We start from the raw sequence: 18,697 nt of genomic DNA on the forward strand, positions 1-18,697 counted from the left end.
TCCACAGAATAAGCCCTGTGATCTAGGGGCTAGCAGTGGGAGTGATGTACCGAAACATCAACTTTTTGTTCTCCGTTTTTCATCCCAAAACCCTGTTATACAAATTTCAGGTCATGTTGTTTAAAGTGACTTGGCATTTTCTTTGAAGGGGAGAGAAAAACCTGTTTTCTGCTTCTGGTGCTTTTAAGGTCTCATGTATGGGGGACTTCTTGAAAGTTTCACTGAGAAAAAAGTTCCTCCATTTTAAAGTGGCTGAGAACTGTATGGTGTAGTAGAACTCATGAAAACTATTCCAGAATGTTTATTTTAACTGGTATCTTCTAGCTTGTAATCACTGAGCATCGGATTTGGGTTTTCTTCAAACGCTGCCGCTGATTCAGTGGCTCCATCTAATTAAAATAACGACAGGGGCGCCTGGGTGGCTCAGTCGGTTAAGCATCCGACTTCAGCTCGGGTCACGATCTCGCGGTCTGTGAGTTCGAGCCCCGCGTCAGGCTCTGGGCTGGTGGCTCAGAGCCTGGAGCCTGCTTCCGATTCTGTGTCTCCCTCTCTCTCTGCCCCTCCCCCATTCATGCTCTGTCTCTCTCTGTCCCAAAAATAAATAAACGTTAAAAAAAAATTAAAAAAATAAAATAACAACAAAGAACAAAATGTCCTGTAGCTAATTTTTGCACTAGAGAGTTAAAAACATTGTCCCACACTTGGTCCAGGCTTGGGATCCAACCTGACTGTAAAGGCACAGACCAAAACCTTTCCCTGTAGCTTCCCCACCACAGGGGAGGAGTGTCCTGCAAAGGGGGTCTGTTTGGCAGATGGAGCTGGCAGGTGGAGAATTGCTGCTCCTTGTGGCCAGCACAGACCTTAATCAGGTCACCAGTAGCCCATATTGGTGTTCTCTCCAGTGTCTTCTGCAGAGCACGAAAGCTCTCAGACTGTTCTTGCAGGAAGCGTTCAGGAGCCAAGTAAGTTTGAGGAACGCAGCGTATCCCATCCTTCTGAGAGAGCTCCAGCACGTGTCAGTTGGTTAAAAGCTCTCAGAAGTTCTTCAGCAAACAGCCCTGCTTAGTTTTGGTTAAACCAGTGTTCCCCAAACTCCTCTGACCATGGAATCCTTTAAAAAAATTTTTTTAGTGTTTATTTTTGAGAGAGAGAGACAGAGAATGAGTGGGGAAGGGGCAGAGAGAGAGGGAGACACAGAACCCGAAGTAGCTCCAGGCTCCGAGCTGTCGGCACAGACTGTGAGATCATGACCTGAGCCCAAGTCGGACGCTCAACCGATTGAGCCACCCAGGCACCCCGGCCATGGAATCCTTTTTTTTTTTTTTTTTTAATTTTTTTTTTTCAATGTTTATTTATTTTTGGGACAGAGAGAGACAGAGCATGAACAGGGGAGGGTCAGAGAGAGAGGGAGACACAGAATCGGAAACAGGCTCCAGGCTCTGAGCCATCAACCCAGAGCCTGACGCGGGGCTCGAACTCACAGACCGCGAGATCGTGACCTGGCCGAAGTCAGACGCTTAACCGACTGCGCCACCCAGGCGCCCCATGGAATCCTTTTTAAAAGTAACATTATTAACCCCCCTGAGGAGCTGTTTTACTGAACATGCTTTGGAAAGTGCCAGTCTGTGCAATAATGCCTACCGTTTATATTCTGTCTCAGCTACTCTGAGTCTTTTGTCCAGTTACATTTCATAGTTTTTACAACATTTTACATTTTATAATTTTTACCGAAAAGGCTCACGTATCCCCAGATCAGAGGGGAGCTGCCCTGTGTTTAGTTAGCACTTGCTGCCTTTGAGGACCCATTAGGGTTGCTGGCTGTTAGCCCTGATCTTCTACTTTATTTAACCCTGAATTCCAGAGGTCTGGTAGGGAGGTGATTCTGCTCTGGAACCATTTGAGTTGTGGCTTGGCTCCCTCACAGCTCACGTTGGTCCGTCCCTCTCTGCTCTTCGTGATTGCCCGGTGCTCAGACTCAACTCTGGCACAGACAGATGGACAGACACCGCTCGTGGCAGGGGCAGGCTCAGCTGTGGACCAAACACGCCCAAAATAAAACCGTGGTGTTCTGTCTCGTCAGAACTGGAGCTTCGGTGTTACAGAGTCGCTCTCCCATTCTTTATGGCCTGACCACTTGTGATCAGGTGAGGGTTGGTTTCCCTGATGCCCTCCTGGCTAAGGTGGAGAAGTGCGGGCTGACAGTGTGGGTAAGTGGATTTGTAACTGATGCTGTGGCCAGGCCTGGGGTGGGCTGCTTAATGGACCCATGTCAGCCTTGGTGGGGGGGAGGGCTATAGTGGCTTGCCACGGGCTCTGTCCTCAGCCCCATCCTGGTTAACTTTTTTTTTTTTTTTGTAAATAAGACGCAAAGGCCCGCAGACCATATTTTGCAGAAGAGTATGTATAGGAGAAGCAGCTAATGCAACAGATGACAGAATTGGGATTCAGGGATGCGCTAAAATGCTGGGAAGGGGGTGGGTACAGTGAGCTGGGGTTTAAAACAGGTTTTAAAATTATATTAAAAAAACCATAGAGTGAAAGTAAGAGGTAGGGACTTTTTTTTTTTTCCAACGTTTATTTATTTTTGGGACAGAGAGAGACAGAGCATGAACGGGGGAGGGGCAGAGAGAGAGGGAGACACAGAATCGGAAACAGGCTCCAGGCTCTGAGCCATCAGCCCAGAGCCCGACGCGGGGCTCGAACTCACGGACCGCGAGATCGTGACCTGGCTGAAGTCGGACGCTTAACCGACTGCGCCACCCAGGCACCCCAAGAGGTAGGGACTTTAATTGCCGTTTGTGTTTAAAAAAAAAAAAAAAAAAAAAACTCTGAAGAATGATGAACACCAAATTCAGATTACCCTTGAGGCAGGGGAGAGTATGTGCATCAGAAATGTACAGGACTTTGTTATTTTTATTTATTTTTTATTTTATTTATTTTAAAAAAATTTTTTAATGTTTATTTATTTTTGAGAGAGACAGAGACAGAATGCGAGTGGGTTAGGGGCAGAGAGAGAGGGAGACACAGAAGCCGAAGCAGGCTCCAGGCTCTGAGCTATCAGCACAGAGCCCAACTCGGGGCTCGAACTCGAGAGCTGTGAGATCATGACCTGAGCCGAAGTCGGACGCTGAACTGACTGAGCCACCCAGGTGCCCCGTGGGACTTTAAACTTATCAGTATCTTAAGTGGGATGGTGAGTCCACAGGTGTTTGTAGTATTTTTGTTGTTGTTTGCCTTAAATGTTTAATTAACTAAACAGACTCCAGAAGGTTCGGTGCACTGTGAGTTTAGTAGCCACGATGGTGTATTTACAAGTGAAGCAGCAAATGAGCGTCTGCTAAAATCCTCCTGTTTGTGGCACTTGACAGCCCACATTTGGGATAGTGTTCCATCCTGAGTACCTCCTGAGTACCACATGTGAAGGGGGTTACTGTATATGCATAAATACTAGGGTACGTTCAGAGATCATGGGTACACGAACCAGTCTAGTCCTAGGGCAGTTAGTTGAAGAAATGGACGATAGACCTACGAGATGACTAAGGGGAATCATGATGGTATCTTCAGCCTTTTGAAGAACTATCAGGTGGAAGAAGGAATAGAGATTTCTTCAGAAAGGCAAAATCAGGGCCATGGGTGGAATCCCTTTACTAAGGAAAGGGAGGAAGTACTTCCTAATAGCCAGACTGCTTTGCGGTCGATCAGCCCGATGTGAGGGTCAGCTCTCTGCAGAAGCCTCTCCCCAACCAGGGCTGCCAGGAGGAGCCCTTCCTGGGGTGGGGAGTTGCCCCGGTTGGTCTCCGGGACCTCTCTTCTTCAGTTTCTAAACAATCGAACACTGGAGCCAGTGTGACCCCTGCTGCATTATGGTGTGGCACTTTGGTTCAGAAAAGTGATTGGAGCCTCGTACTACTTTGTGCCACCTGGTCTAATTTCTGACGCTGTGCCTTCCACACAGAGTGCCCGTGCCTAAAGGGAAGGTGACCTAGGTGACATGATTGTTTGTCACACCTAGAGCTTACATGCCCGCATACACAGCAAAAATGTAATCAAGGAAGCCAGAATTTCAGTGTGCCATCACAAGAATGTTCTGTGGGTCAGTGTCACTTTGACACTTTTAGTGTACTTTCAGTTGAATAAGGTGTCCTAAGGAATGTTTTTAATATAGTCTGCTCGAGATGGAAAATCAGAAATTTTGACACTGAACAACCCGAGTTCTTGGATTCTGACTAATTTTTACTTATTCTTTTAAATTATTTTTTTAATGTCTGTCTTTTGAGAGACAGAGACAGCGTGAGTGGGGGAGGGGCAGACACACACACGCGCACACACACACACACAGAATCTGAAGCAGGCCCCAGGCTCTGAGCTGTTGGCACAGAACCTGACGTGGGGCTCGAACTCACGAACTGTGAGATTATGACCTGAGCCGAAGTCAGACACTTAAGTAACTGACTGAGCCACCCAGGCACCCCTCAGACTAACTTTTACTTCTAAGTTCTAGCCTCTTTCTGCTGCCATGGAGCAAGTAGCACCCCACTATAGATTTAATAAAAGTTATTTGTAAAAATAAAAAGCTAATGGCTTCTTTAAAGTAATTGGAGCAGCGTAAGTTTACAATAAGGAGCTGTATCCTGTAGTGTTATCGGTGGTGACCTGTGTAGTGTGTGACCTGTGTGTAAAGAATTACACTTGCACAACACTTGAACCCTTTGAGATGCACAACAGCCCTGTGGGTGGTGGCATATGGTGGCTCACATTTGGAGGATGAGAAAACCAAGGCCCCGGGGTCATAGTTTAGTGTTGTAAGAGACATTTTAGGGTGTCGGATTCCTCCCCACCACTGAGGAGGAAAGCGGTGCGGAAAAGCCTAGTGACCTTGTCACAGTCCCGCAGCTAGTTAGTGAAAGACTGGACACAAGAATCTGAGGTTTGGGGGTTTTTTTCACCCCAAGTGTAACTGGTTTTCTATTATATCTTGCTGCTCCTTGGATAATACAGGTGACCTTGAGCGCCTTCCTAAAAAGTTGATCAAATTTGTATTTACATCCCTATCACTTTAAGGCTCTTTAGGGACATCATTATGTAAAGGAACTCTTTTGTATAGTACAGATTTATTTTGAATATAATGAACTCCCTTTAATTTTAAAGTGTTTGTTAATCTGAGAACTGCATGTGGTTTTTGTCCTTGACCCTAGTACCAGGATATCACCTTGATATTTGTGTGTTAAACTGACTCTGCATTCCTGAGACAAATCGCACAGGGTTATGACGTACTACCCTTGTTGTACATAGCTGGATTCAGTTTGCTAGGGTTTTGTTGAAGATTTTTACAGTATGTTCATCACATCAGGAATGATTGGTTTGTAGTTTTCTTGTGAGGTCTTTGTCTGTTTTGGATATCAGAAATACTAGCCTCGTAGAAGGTGTTGGGAAGTGTTCCCTCCTCTTTTGTTTTTGGAAGAATTTGTGAATGATTGGTTAATTCATTAATCTTTTAAAACATTTGGTAAGAGTTAATTCTTTTAAAAGTTCTTTTAACTTAGTTTTAACCATTTTTAAAATTCTTTTCAAACATTTAGAATTTACCAGTGATGTCATCTAGGCTTGGGCTTTACTTTGTGCTAAGTTGTTGTTGTTGTTTTAATCACTAATGTAACCTCTTGTAAGTCTATGCAGATTTTCCATCTTCTCGAGTTAACTTCAGTACTTTGTGTCTTTTTCTAAGCATTTGCCTATAATCACCTAGTTTTGGCATATAAATTGTTCAGTGTCCCTTTATAATGCTTTTCGTTTTTGTGGTTGTCGATGGTGATGGCCCCTCTCCTTGGGTTTAGGAATTTGAGCCTTCTCCACACCCACGCCCCCATTTGGTCAGTCTAGCTAAAGGTTTGTAAATTTTGGTGATCTTTGCAAGTAACCAGTTTTTACTTACTTCATTTTCTTTTTGTTTCACTTATTTCTGTTGTAATTTGTGTGTGTGTAAATTTTTTTTAACGTTTGTTTTTGAGAGAGTGAGCACAAGCCGGGAGGGGCAGAGGGAGAAGGGGACAGAGCAGAGGATCCAAAGCAGGTTTTGTGCTGACAGCAGCGAGCCCGATGTGGGGCTCAAACTCCTGAACCGTGAGATCATGCTCGGAGCTGAAGTCGGATGCTCAACGAACTGAGCCACCCAGGCTCCCCGTTTCTGTTGTAATTTTTATTTTCTTCTTGGGTTTAGTTTTCTTTTTCTCTAACCTAGCCTCTGGAAGGCTAGGTTATAGATTTTAGATTTTTTAAATTTTTTTTTTTTTTAACATTTATTTATTTTTGAGACAGAGAGAGACAGAGCATGAACGGGGGAGGGGCAGAGAGAGAGGGAGACACAGAATCGGAAACAGGCTCCAGGCTCTGAGCCATCAGCCCAGAGCCTGACGCGGGGCTCGAACTCACGGAGTGCGAGATCGTGACCTGGCTGAAGTCGGACGCTTAACCGACTGCGCCACCCAGGCGCCCCTAGATTTTTTAAAATATGGGAATTTATAGCTATAAATTTTTCTCTAAGCACTGCCTTCACTGTGCCTCATAAGTTTTGAACGTTCTATTATTTTCACTCACTGCAGAGTATTTTCTAGTTTCTTCTGCAGTTTCTTCTTTGACACGTTGGTTGTTTAGCATGTTAACATTTGTTAGTGTGTTGTTTAATTTCCACACATTTGTGAATTTCGCATATTTCCTCCTTTTATCAATGTCTGATTTTCACTCCACCGTGGTCAGAGAACATACTTTGTATAATTTTGGTTCTTTTGAATTTATTGAGATTTGTTTTATAGCCTAGTATATGGTCTATCCTGTAGAGTGTTCCATTGCACTTGAGAATAATGCTCAAATTGTTGTTGAGTAGAGTGTCCCATGGATGTCTCTTATGTCTAGTTGGTTTATAGTGTTGGGTTCTTCTATTTTCTTGTTGATAGATATTCTGCTTACTCTATCTTTTATCGAAAGTGGGTATTGGAGTCCGATTATCCATTTCTTCAGTTTTTTCATTTTTTTGCTTGTGTTTGGGGGCTTTGTTGTTAGGAATATATGTTTACAATTGTTAGGTTTTTGTGATGGATTGACCCTCATTATAAAAATATCTTTTGTCTCTAGTAATCATTTTTGTCTTAAAAATTATTTTAAGTGGTATTGGTATATGCACTCTAGCTCTCTTTCAGGTACTGCTTACAAGTTATACCTTTTTCTATCCTTTTACTGTTTGTGTGTGTGGATCTAAAGTGTGTGTGTCTCAGGGCATCTGGTTGTCTCCGTTGTAGAGCATGTGACTCTTGATCTCGGGGTTGTGAGTTTGAGCCCCACGTTGGGTGCAGAGTTTAATTTAAAAAAAATGTATGGGGACATCTGGGCAGCTCAGTCAGTTAAGTGTCCGACTCTTGATCTCAGCTCAGGTCTTGATCTCAGGGCTGTGAGTTCAAGCCCCACACTGGGAGTGAAGCCTACTTAAAAAAAAAAAAAAAAAGTATGTAGTTATCTTGTAGTCAGCATATCCTTAGGTCATGTTTATTTATACCACCAATCTCTGTCTTTTGCTTGGAGTGCTTAGTCCATTTCCATTTAATATAATTATTGATAAGGAAGCATTTATATCTGCCATTTTGCTATTTGTTTTCTGTATGGCTTATGTCATTTTAGTTCCTCTTTCTCTTCATTACTGCCTCCTTTTGTGTTTAAGTAGACCTTTTTCTAGCATACTATTTTAATTCCTTTTATCTTTTGCTACTCTTTTTAAAGTTTTTTTTCTTAATGATTGCCCAGGGATTACAACTGATGTCTTAAAACAATCTAGTTTGTATTAATGCCAACTTACTTTCAATAGTATAGCAAAACTGCTACAATATAACTTCATTCCTTCTCCCTTCTTTAACTATTATTTCATACAAATTATGTCTTTATTGTTTTACTTTAGGCAGTTATCTTTTTAATTAGATAAAAGAAAAGCGTTGCAAGCAAAACTATATTTATACTGTCTTTTATATTTACCCTTGTAATGACCTTTACCGGTTTACTTTCTTTATTTATGTGGGTTGAGTTCCTGTCTGGTGTCCTTGTATTTTAGCCTAAAGGACTCCCTTGGTATTTCTTGTAGGACAAGTCTACTAGTGATGAATTATCTTATTTTTATTTATCTTGGAATAATTTCTCTCTTATTTTGGGGGGTAGTTTCGCTAGATGCAGTTACTGGTTAGCAGTCTCTTCCTTTAGCACTTTGAATATGCCAGCCGACTGCTTTCTGACCTCCCTAATTTTTAATGAGAAGAACACACAATGTGTCTTTTTCTTTTGTTGCTTTTCAGTTTTCAACAATTTGACTATGATGTGTCTAGGTGTGAATCTCTTTGAGTTTATCCTTCATGGAGTTCAGTGAGCTGCTTTAGTGTGTGGATCAATGTTTTTCATCATGTTTGGAAAGTTTCTAGCCATTATTTCTTCAGACGTTCCTTCTACCCCTTTCTCCTTCCCTTATAGGACTCCGATAATGCCTTTGTTGATCCACTTGGATGGTATCCAGTAGGTCTCTGAGGTTCTGTTAATTTTGTTAATTTTGGGAAGGGGGGTTCTTTTGTCCTTTTTTTTTTTTTTTTTTTAAGTTTATTTATTCCGAAAGCGGGGGGGGGGGGGGGGGGGAGGGGGGGAGGGAGAGAAACAGAACGAGCTGACGAGGGGCAGAGAGAGAGGGGGGACAGAGGAACTGAAGCAGGCTCCCCACCGACCGCAGAGAGTCCAATGCGGGGCTTGAACTCCTGAACCACGAGATCATGATCTGAGCCGAAGTTGGACACCCAACCAACTAAGCCACCCAGACGCCCCTAGACTGGATAATCTTAATTGACCTTGAGTTTGCTGATTATTCTGTTAGCTCAAATCTGTTGAACCCCTCTATTGAATTTTTTATTTCAGTTACTGTGCTTTTTGACTTTAAAACTTGTGTTTTTTTAAAGTTTCTTTATCACTGTTTTCTACTTGGTGAAACATTGTGCTTATAACTTTTATTTTTCTAGACATGCTTTCCTTTAGTGTTTTGAACATATTTATAATAGCTGACTTAAAGTCTTAGTTTAATAAGTCCAAAGTCTGGACTTGCTCAGGCTGCTTTTTCTTTCCATATATGGTTCATTCTTTACTGTTTCTTTGCATGTGTCTACATTTTGTGTTTAAAAACTGGACTGTTAAAATGTGACAACTCCTTTAAAATGTGATTCACTCTCTTCTGGAGAGTTAGTTGTTGCTCTTTGTTATTGCTGCTATTTTTTAGTGACTTTTCTGGACTAATACTCTGGTTTGTATTTTTTGTCATGTGTGACCACTGAAATCTCTGCTCATTTAGCTGAGTGGTTAGTGATTGGACAGAGGTTTCCTTAAATATGTTGAAGCAATAAATCTCCCATCTTTTGCTGAGTTGCTTTCTGTATGTTGGGGCATGCTTTCATTGTGCCAGCGGTTCACAACTCTGTTTTAGCCTTCACATCATGCTGTGCAAAGCTTCAAGCTGAGCCAGGGTGAGAGATCAGGGCCTTCTGATCCCTTTTCTGGGCGCACACACAGTCCTATACAGGTGCATGACACTGACTCCCAGAAATCTGTGGGAGCCTTTCAAAGCCCTTTATGGACATCCCATTCCCCAGGTTTTCCTTTTAAGTTTTAGGTCAGCTCTTTGTAGCCCCAGGGTGGTAATGGTACCTCAGGCAGCCACAACCTTAAACAGTTCTCCCTTACTGTTTGGGACAAATGCACTGGAGATAAGGCAGAGGAAGCTTTAAGTCAGGTCAGATAAAGACAAGCCTCCAGAAGAGAGCTTTCCAGCAGGCTGTCTCACAGGTCAAATGGTGACCATTTCCTGGGGATGGCATTTTGGGCACCTGTGAAGCCATCTGGCCCCTTCGGTGTCTTCCAGGCTGCTGGTTTTCACAGCTACCATAGTTGCGAAGCTGTTGTTTTTCAAGGTTACCGTGGAGCTACCTGTGGTGCCCGAAGAGGAGGATGGGATTAGTGCAAGTTAAAACAGCGTGGAGGTAGTTGCCCTTACCAAGATGAAGCCATTTTTCTTGAATAAATGCTCCTCGGAATGTTGAAAGTCTTTAGTTAATTTCCAGAGTTCTGAAAAAGTTGATTTTGACAACTTTTGGCAGTATTCTTGTTGCTTGAATGTAGGAGCAGATTTTCGGAGTTCTTTATTCTGCCATCCTAAAAGTGAACTACCTATTGGTACTTCTTCAAACGAGGAATCCTAATGAGACACATGCCGTGTGCACTCTCGCCTACTTTGTCTCGTGTTCTCTCTTCTGTCTGTGTATTCTACGTCTTGAAGTGGCCCCAAGGGAGTGTTCAGGAGCACAGGTTACTGTAAACCAGTGGCCATGACCTTCACTTTATTAGAAATGAGTCTCAACCTTTAGATGGGCGGCAAGTGTTAAGCACTTGACCCCACAGACTCAAGATCATGTTGATTTGCTGGATCATTCTCTCATCTTGCCAACAGAGTCCACCTTTTGTGCAACTTTGTACGGTATCCTGTGAAGAAGTAACTGCTCTGTCCCCTGAGTTAGGTTTGGAGGACAGAATACTAATAGCAAAAATGGCCATTTCCTCTGGATACTGTTGGGATTTGAAATTCAGTCCAGACAGAACATTAATTTCTCTCTATCAGACGTTACGGTCCTGGTGAACAGCTTGAGTTTTGTGTAAAATTTTTTTTTTAGTCTATCCACTTAAAGTCTAAGTTTTTCTACATAATATAAATTTGAATTTCTCATATGACCAGAAGTGTTGAGTTATGGATATTGATTTTCTTACAGCCTTTTATTTCAGAGACAGTCAGTCTCCACTTGTATAAGAAGAAATATAAAAAAAAAAAAAAAAAAAAAAAAAAAAAAGAAAGAAGAAAAAGAAAGAAAGAAAGGGAAAGAAATACAAGTGCCTATTGGTAAAAGGAAAGTGAAGACATTCTGGTCTGAAAAACTGTACAGTTGCAGTTTACATTTTTTGCCGTTTATGTATTTGTGTATTTTCTCCTTACATGTTATATAATAATTTCCTTACACGTTATACAATAATTTAACCAAGGCATCTAACATGTGGTATGAAATGATAGAACAACAGTTTGGAAGTCTCGAAAAATAAAACTGGAAACGTTTGCTTGTATTTCTTTTCCACCTCAGAATGTTTTGTTAATGAGACGTTTTATACTGCCATAAACTCGGGGTAATAATAAAGGTGTTGATTGATTTTTGGATGGCGAGGGGCTTCTCTAATTGCAGAATTCGACATTTGTGTCACTTGTGCCGTTTTAGGTGAGCAAGACGTGGAAGGTGATTGCCGAAGACGAAGTGCTTTGGTACCGGCTGTGCCGGCAGGAAGGGCACCTTCCCGAGAGCAGCATCTCTGATTACTCGTGCTGGAAGCTCATCTTCCAAGAGTGCCGAGCCAAGGAACACATGTTAAGAACCAACTGGAAGGTAGGCGGTGGCCAGTCTCGTTACCTGTACTGAAGAATAGCCGGCAAGGATTCGGGAATCCAGGCCCCGGATTAACCCCGCAGGCCCTCCGATTACGGCCTGAGGCCAACTAACTGCCAAAAGCAAAGAGGAGTGCGGTGAGCATCCTGTCGGCTGCCGGTGGTTCGTTGCCCGTTTTGCTCGCCGTTAGGGTATCTGCCCCCCTTTGCAACCGTGCTGTTGGGGAGCATCCTGTTGTCTAGGAGAGGAGGGGTGAGGTTGGGGTGCCGCCCCCTCCCCTCTGATGGCTCGTGCTCAGTGCAGTCCCCTTTCACTTTCACCGACCCTGACCCCTGACGCATCAACAAAGCAAAAGCACCGCCTGAATACGAAAGCAGTGCCGCAAATGTGATTTCCAGTGACTGCGAGGGAGGTTGTTAAATGTCTCTGAGTCCTGTCTTCTCTCCCCTCACATAACCCACTGGCTTGCTTCCATAGCATTTATCACTTCAAAATCTCTACAGAAATATTAGATCACAGCTAAGAATTTGCACGGTGCTGTGTTTCTGTAGGAAATCGCTGTCAAGAACGGCGTTACATAAAGCTGTTCGAGGCCTGACAAGACCACAGTGCGGTGGCGGCCCTCCTTCCTACCCGGTAGCTGGAGATGCCCTCGTAGGGCAGCGGTGGAACCACACCTACTGCCTCCACTCCTGTAAAGGTCGATCCTAACGGACTTTGAGATCACAGGCTTTTGCTCATTACTGACGGTGACCCGTTGCCTGTGTGCGGGTCCGTCCTCGGTCACCTCATAACCTCGTTCGTGACCGATGCTCTTGGTCTGGGTAAACTCACAGTTTCTGGCAAAGCGAATAGGAGCAGTGTTTCTCAACCTCGCATTAGGGGCCAGACAATTCCTTTGGTGGGGGCTGCCCTGTGTGTGTGGTAGCATGCTGAGCAGCTTCCTTAACCTCTACCCAGTGGGTGCCAATAGCATCCTCCACCTACCCCACGTCGTGACAGCCACAGATGGCTTCAGGCATGTCAGATGTCCCTTGGGGCGGGGGCACAATGGCCCCCGGCTGAGAACTGCCTTTCCAAGGGGAACGAGCATAGGTGTCCTTTGATAGGCTGTTAAGACACCTCTGAGTAAAAAGCACCCTGGCCCCGCAGCTGTGTGCTCACCAGGTGATAGCCTCGTGTGGAGACCCCTCCCCACCCAGCCTTCTTGCCCATGTGCTTGGCTGGGCCTGCTTGAGGGAAGTCGGTGAGAGGCAGCTGTGAGGGTTTGACAGAGCTGCTTAGACGAGCTGGGCCCGAGCCTGGCAGGAAGGGCTGGAATTGAAGGAGAGCTGGTGAGTTAGCTTGAACTGGGGCCTTTCCCTCCGGGAAGGAGGGATATTTTGACTTGTGCACGTGGGTGCTGCAATGGTCTGTGTACATCGGCTCGAATTCTGAGCCGTCAGACCCTGAGAGAGCGCAGCCGCTAAGTTTTCTGCTTCCTCTTTGGTGGTGGAGAAAGCCCCAGAGGGAGGCAGGTACCTCCTCATCCGCTGGAGGTGGCAGCAGTGAAGGTGTCCGGAGCCCTGCCCCCAGGCATCTGGGCCTCCATAACCGCTGCAAGTCACATACAGTTGACTGGAACGTCTCGTTGTCTTTAGCAAGTATAAAGCCATTTGTTTGGTTAGCGCTTGATAAATGAGTTAGTGGACTGGAGTCAGATGGCTCAGCCCCTTTCCTGGCCCTGTTAACAGTGAGGACTACGAAAGTGAAATGGGGAATCCTGCCCTGACTGTGATGGTGGGATTCTTACTGTGATTCTAGAGAGAAAGCTCCATCGAAACATGAAAGGTGGTGTTAGAGCAAGTTGCTTTCCTTCGGAGGCCCCCGTTTTCCCCTCTCTAAAGTGGGGGCTGATGGTAGCCCGCTCATAGGGTAGTGGCGAGGATGACTGTTTAATGCTCCTCCCGTACAGCCTGGCCTGTGGCCGGCATGATGATCTTTGTACAAGTGACTCAAAAGTCACCAGAGTCCATACGGTGGAAAACCCATCTGCTACCTGCCGCCTAGTCTCAGGAACCACACGTGTCCTGGGCTTTAGGGTTTCCTTTAAAAATACCAATTCCACGAGCCTCTGACCTTGCGGTCTTCTTCCTTTCCCCATCCTGACTTTTGTCTCTGTGTGTACTCTCTCATCGTATCCTCTGAGTGTTCGTAAGGGCTGTTGGCACGTAAAACACCCTTAAATACTTTCTGTCCTCGGAACTGCGCTTTCGAAACAGACTTTGTGTTTCTTCAGATACGTGCCCCCGCCAGCCTAGTGGAGCGCACACCTTGCCTTTCTAGCCTGTAACCCCCCTGAGCGCGGGAGCAGCGTCTCCCACGGCCGTGCCCCCGGGTTCACGGTCTTCTTGTGTGGGGTAACTCGTAAATGCTAATACCTTAGCAGATTAGCTGTCCTCGTGGTCCTTTGGAACGCCCCGGTGACTTTGAGCACAATACCCGTGGTAAGACACGGCCGTGGAGCGTAGCTGAGCGCGGAGTGCTGCCGTCGGGGTGTCCCGAGAGTACGACCAACTGCATCCCCCTTCTCCTTATGCAGAATCGCAAAGGTGCCGTGAGCGAACTGGAGCACGTTCCCGATGCGGTTTTGTGTGACGTGCATTCCCATGACGGCGTTGTCATTGCCGGGTAAGCAAAAACCTTTTTTCACATAGTAATTAACTCTTCATCTTAAGGTCTTTCGTTTCTCACGCGCCACCCTCTGAGCCTCAGTGCCGCGATCTTCCCCTGAGAGCGTGTACCTTCCCGCCTCAGCCCGGGTTTGAGACGGACACTCTCCATGATTCTGCCGTCCGGGATCGGAGTCTGAAGTTGGTGGTGAGAAGCACGCGGTGTAGCCTAGAGCTACAGTCCATTTGTCTCCATGTGTCTTCCCTGGCTTTTAAATCACTCTTGTGGCGTGTTAGGTTAGATGTTCATTGAGGCAAACCGTCAGTATTTTATGAAGACATAAAAAAGTCAAGCAAGGATGATACGTGTTGGCACAAACAGAGCCCACTCTTCCTCTTGTTCCGAGGCCGTTAGGAGGAAGGGCCGAGGCCACACATAATCTTCCTGCCCCGCCACACAGTGTGTATCTGCTGCTTAACTTGTCCTGAAATAGGCTTTTTAGTTATCTCCATCACGAAGAAATTGAATTTTAGCTTCTGTAAATTCCAGTGGCTTCTGTCCCAAAAACCCCTTTCGTGAATTCTTCCTGTTTGACTACAGAAATGTGAAACAGTTTGTGTATTTCTTTAATGTACAGTGAGGAGACCTATTTCATCTTTGGATTGAGAAGCAATCTTGACAGATCTCATGTTTTTCACTCGTACGTGGATCTTGAGAAGCTTAACAGAAGACCATGGGGGAGGGGAAGGGGAAAAAATAGTTACAGAGAGGGAGGGAGGCAAACCATCGGAGACTCTTAAATACAGAGAACAAACTGAGGGTTGATGGGGGTTGGGGGAGAGGGGAAAGTGGGTGATGGGCATGGAGGAGGGCACTTGTTGGGATGAGCACTGGGTGTTGTATGCAAGCCAATTTGACAATACATTATATTTAAAAACTAACAAATTTTCAGGAAAAGATGAATAAACATTAAAAAAAAAAAGCCGTCTTGAATTACGTCTCAAATTGTATACTTAACATTTGAAGTGGAGACCAGAATACTTAAAACCCTGAGTCTGGATTAGATTTGGGGTGAGTCCCCTAGGAGAGGTTTCTACTTGGAGGAAACCAAAAACAAACCTTGGCCTGAACAGCTTGGTAGTAGGTAGTCTTTTTCTTTAAAGAGGACGCTTTCCTTCCCCCCCCCCCATTCTTAATGTTTATTTATTTATTTACTTTTGAAAGACAGGGGGCAAGCAGGGGAGGGGCGGAGACCAAGGGAGACACAGAGTCCAGAGCAGGCTCCAGGCTCTGAGCTGTCAGCAGAAAGCCAGATGTGGTGGTTGAACTCACAAACTGTGAGATCATGACCTGAACCAAAGTCAGACGCTTAACTGACTGAGCCACCCAGGTGCCCCAAGAAGACTCGATCCTTAAGCATTCCTCGAAGGACACCATTTGAGTTGAAACTCCAAACAGGTAAATGTTCCGTGATCTGCGGGGCCTAAAAAAAGTATGTTTGCTTTAAACAAGATCTGCTCAGGAGGAACACTTTTCCTTAGCTTTTGTTTTGCTGGCCACAATTTAGAGGTTAATGCCCTTGCTGTAAATGCCATAGAACTACTGTTTTTAGAAAGATGAGTGGACCACAAATACGGAAGTGTGGCTTTTGGCTTCTGTCTCTCATTGCTAAAATGTGGGCCTAAGAGCTCGTGCTCCATATGGTCCTTTCTGCCCACAAATTCTAAGACTCCATGGTAACTTGGAAAGGACCTCTGTCCTTCGAGCTTCAAGGGGTCTCCTGGTGTGTCAGGAGGCCTTTGAGGACAGAATATTGAGTTTGGACTGAGAGTCATAGAAGAAATTATGGCTAAAGGGGACTTTAATCTCAGAAGCCAAGTGTGAATTGATCTGGACACGGACCTCACAAGGGCAGGCTGGCCACGAGTCCAGAGGCCAGCCCTTTCTTTCCTGCCTCTCCATTCCCCTGAGGGCTTCTCCATGTTACAGATGATGCCAGCGCAACGCAAAGCGGTGGCAGAGTTTGGTGGGTCGATAGGATGAAGCAGGACCTGTGGGTCAGAGAGGCTCCTCCCGACTCCTCTTCCTAAGAGAATCTTACGTTTACGGCCTGGCATTGGGTACTTCGGTCTTGCTTGTGCGTAGAGCATCTTGTGTTTATCATTAAAATTTTATCTGGTGGTTACGATGCTTGTTTTCTGGGTCGGATCTTGGATCCCTTTTCATTTGAGACAGCGGTGTTTGTGGTTACCTCATTCCCAATCAATGTCGTATTCGCCCGGCTTTGTGCAGCCTGTGCATCTCCAAGGACTTGCCTGCAGAGACGCCAGCCACTTCGCCATCTCTTTCCCCCGTCCTTAGGCTGTGTTTCTCTGATTTTGCTTCTTTTCCTTTCTCTCCCTTTGATCATAAGCAGAATTTGTTCGGGGACTTAAGTTTTGTGCACCTACAGCTAAACCGAAATCTGTTAAGTTTGTTTCATATAATTGACAGCAAGGGCTGTTACGAAACCTCCTGCTTCTTCCCATCTTTTTCAAGCCTCTGTAAAAGTTCCTGCTTTGGAGTCACATTGCTAAGGCCTAGAGTAATTTGCATTACAATTAGCCTTGCAGGTGACCCCATCTTGGGTCTGCCTTGCTCTGCCTCACTCAGAACCAGAGTAACCTTCAAATACTCTTTCACTCAAACCTGCCCGAGACCCAGACCTCAAATGAGCAGGACCTGGATGACGCCTCCTCCCTCAGACTTGTCTTCCAGCAGAGTAGGCAGATGTTATTCTCAGGGCTTTTGGTCTTTTGCTCTTTTTTCCAGGAGTCTTCGCTTCCCTTACTATCTCACAGATGGTAATTTCAAGTTACCTTTTCCTGATGTTCTGAGCCCTTTGAAATTGGTTTCCAACCTACCTTTCTCCTGATTACTCTCCTGAGGGTAACTTTGGCTTTTCCCACGGTGCTTCAGTTGCCTCTGGCCATGTCTTCTTTATTTTTTAACATTGAGATATAAATCATACACCATAAAATGTACCCTTTTAGGTTGCAGAAGTCAGTAATTTCTAGTATATTCACAAGGCTGTGTAACCTTCTGCCACCGTCTCATCCAGAACATTTTCATCACCCTAAAGAGAACCCAGTCCCCATTCTTTAAGGCCCAACTCAAGTCTTCTCTCCTCCCATGGGCATCTATAGCCCCCTGGCCTCTTAACCCCACCCCAATACCTGCCCACCTCCTGACTCCTGGGGAAGTGACTGTCTGCAGCTTCTAGCACAGCTTTGCCTTGACATTTTTGTTTTCTGCTGTGGCTTTACTTTGAAATAATTCACAGCTTTGTATTTTCTGTGCAGTTAATTTGTAAGCACTTTTGTTTTTTTTTTTTTTTTTTTTAGTTTATTTGAGAGCAGGGTGAGGCAGAGAGAGAGGGAGAGAGAGAGAATTCCAAGCAGGCTCCACACTGTCAACACAAAACCCGTCAAAACCCGTCGTGGTGCTCGAACTTACATACCATGAGGTCATGACCTGAGCCAAAACCAGGAGTTGGACACTTAAATGACTAAGCCACCCAGGTGTCCCTGTAAGCATCTTTTTTAAAACTAGGGGTGGCATGTGATATTTGATTAACTGCCACAAAGTGCTTGTACATCATTTTGTCCGAAAGAAGTACTACAATTTAATATACAGACCCCCATCCCACCTGTATACCGCATGTTACATGGTACACTGGAGAAATCCCTAGTTTCTCTGGTCTGTTCTTTGATTTTTCTTAGTCTTTTCAAGAAACTTGGAATCATGTAGTTTTAAACCTGGAAGGAGCTGTCGAGGAAACTGTTTCAAAGCACGCTCGTTTTGTGTGGCTGACCGAGGCTGAGGGGTGTGGTGAGCCGGGACTGGCGTGTGCGTGCACGGCCGCTCTGCCGTTCATCTGCAGTGTCCACGTGGAGAGCCGGGCACCAGGGCTCCCTTCTCGAGTCCTCATTTGCTACTGTGATGGCCCGTACTACCAATCTTCTTTAAAAATTATAAAACACGTGCTTATCAAGAGCCTTTAGGGGCGCCTGGGTGGCGCAGTCGGTTAAGCATCCGACTTCAACCAGGTCACGATCTCGCGGTCCGTGAGTTTGAGCCCCGCATCGGGCTCTGGGCTGATGGCTCAGAGCCTGGAGCCTGTTTCCGATTCTGTGTCTCCCTCTCTCTCTGCTCCTCCCCCGTTCATGCTCTGTCTCTCTCTGTCCCAAAAATAAATAAAAACGTGAAAAAAAAAATTAAAAAAAAAAAAAAAAGAGCCTTTAAATTCCATAAAAGTGTGTGGAATAAAGAATGACACGTCCCTAGCCTCGTTTTCCTAGGCTAGAGTCCCATTTGTGGAATTGCTGCATTTAGAGGAATAAATTTTCACATTTTCCAGATTAAGAAATTATTATTTTTAAAATATTTTTTGTATTTTTTTTATTGAATAGAGACTGAGACTGTGCGAGCGGGGGAGGGGCAGAGAGAGAGGGCGAGAGAATCCCAAGCAGGCTCTGCGCCAGCGGCTCGAGGGCTCGAACCCATGAAACTGCGAG

At 45.1% G+C, this 18,697-nt stretch overlaps 1 protein-coding gene across 3 annotated transcripts in view; it reads left to right on the top strand.

Annotated features, from left to right (window-relative positions):
* The window catches only part of FBXW8 (F-box and WD repeat domain containing 8), a 126,545-nt gene that overhangs the window by 28,122 nt on the left and 79,726 nt on the right, over positions 1 to 18,697 (top strand). For all 3 annotated transcript variants that reach the window (XM_045457952.1, XM_045457950.1, XM_045457951.1), the window contains exons 3-4: positions 11,325 to 11,489; positions 14,071 to 14,159. In XM_045457952.1, coding sequence (XP_045313908.1) covers positions 11,325 to 11,489; positions 14,071 to 14,159 — 254 coding nt within the window. The remainder of the gene's footprint in view (positions 1 to 11,324; positions 11,490 to 14,070; positions 14,160 to 18,697) is intronic.

Source organism: Leopardus geoffroyi, chromosome D3, assembly GCF_018350155.1.
Source record: "Leopardus geoffroyi isolate Oge1 chromosome D3, O.geoffroyi_Oge1_pat1.0, whole genome shotgun sequence".
Taxonomy (NCBI): domain Eukaryota; kingdom Metazoa; phylum Chordata; class Mammalia; order Carnivora; family Felidae; genus Leopardus; species Leopardus geoffroyi.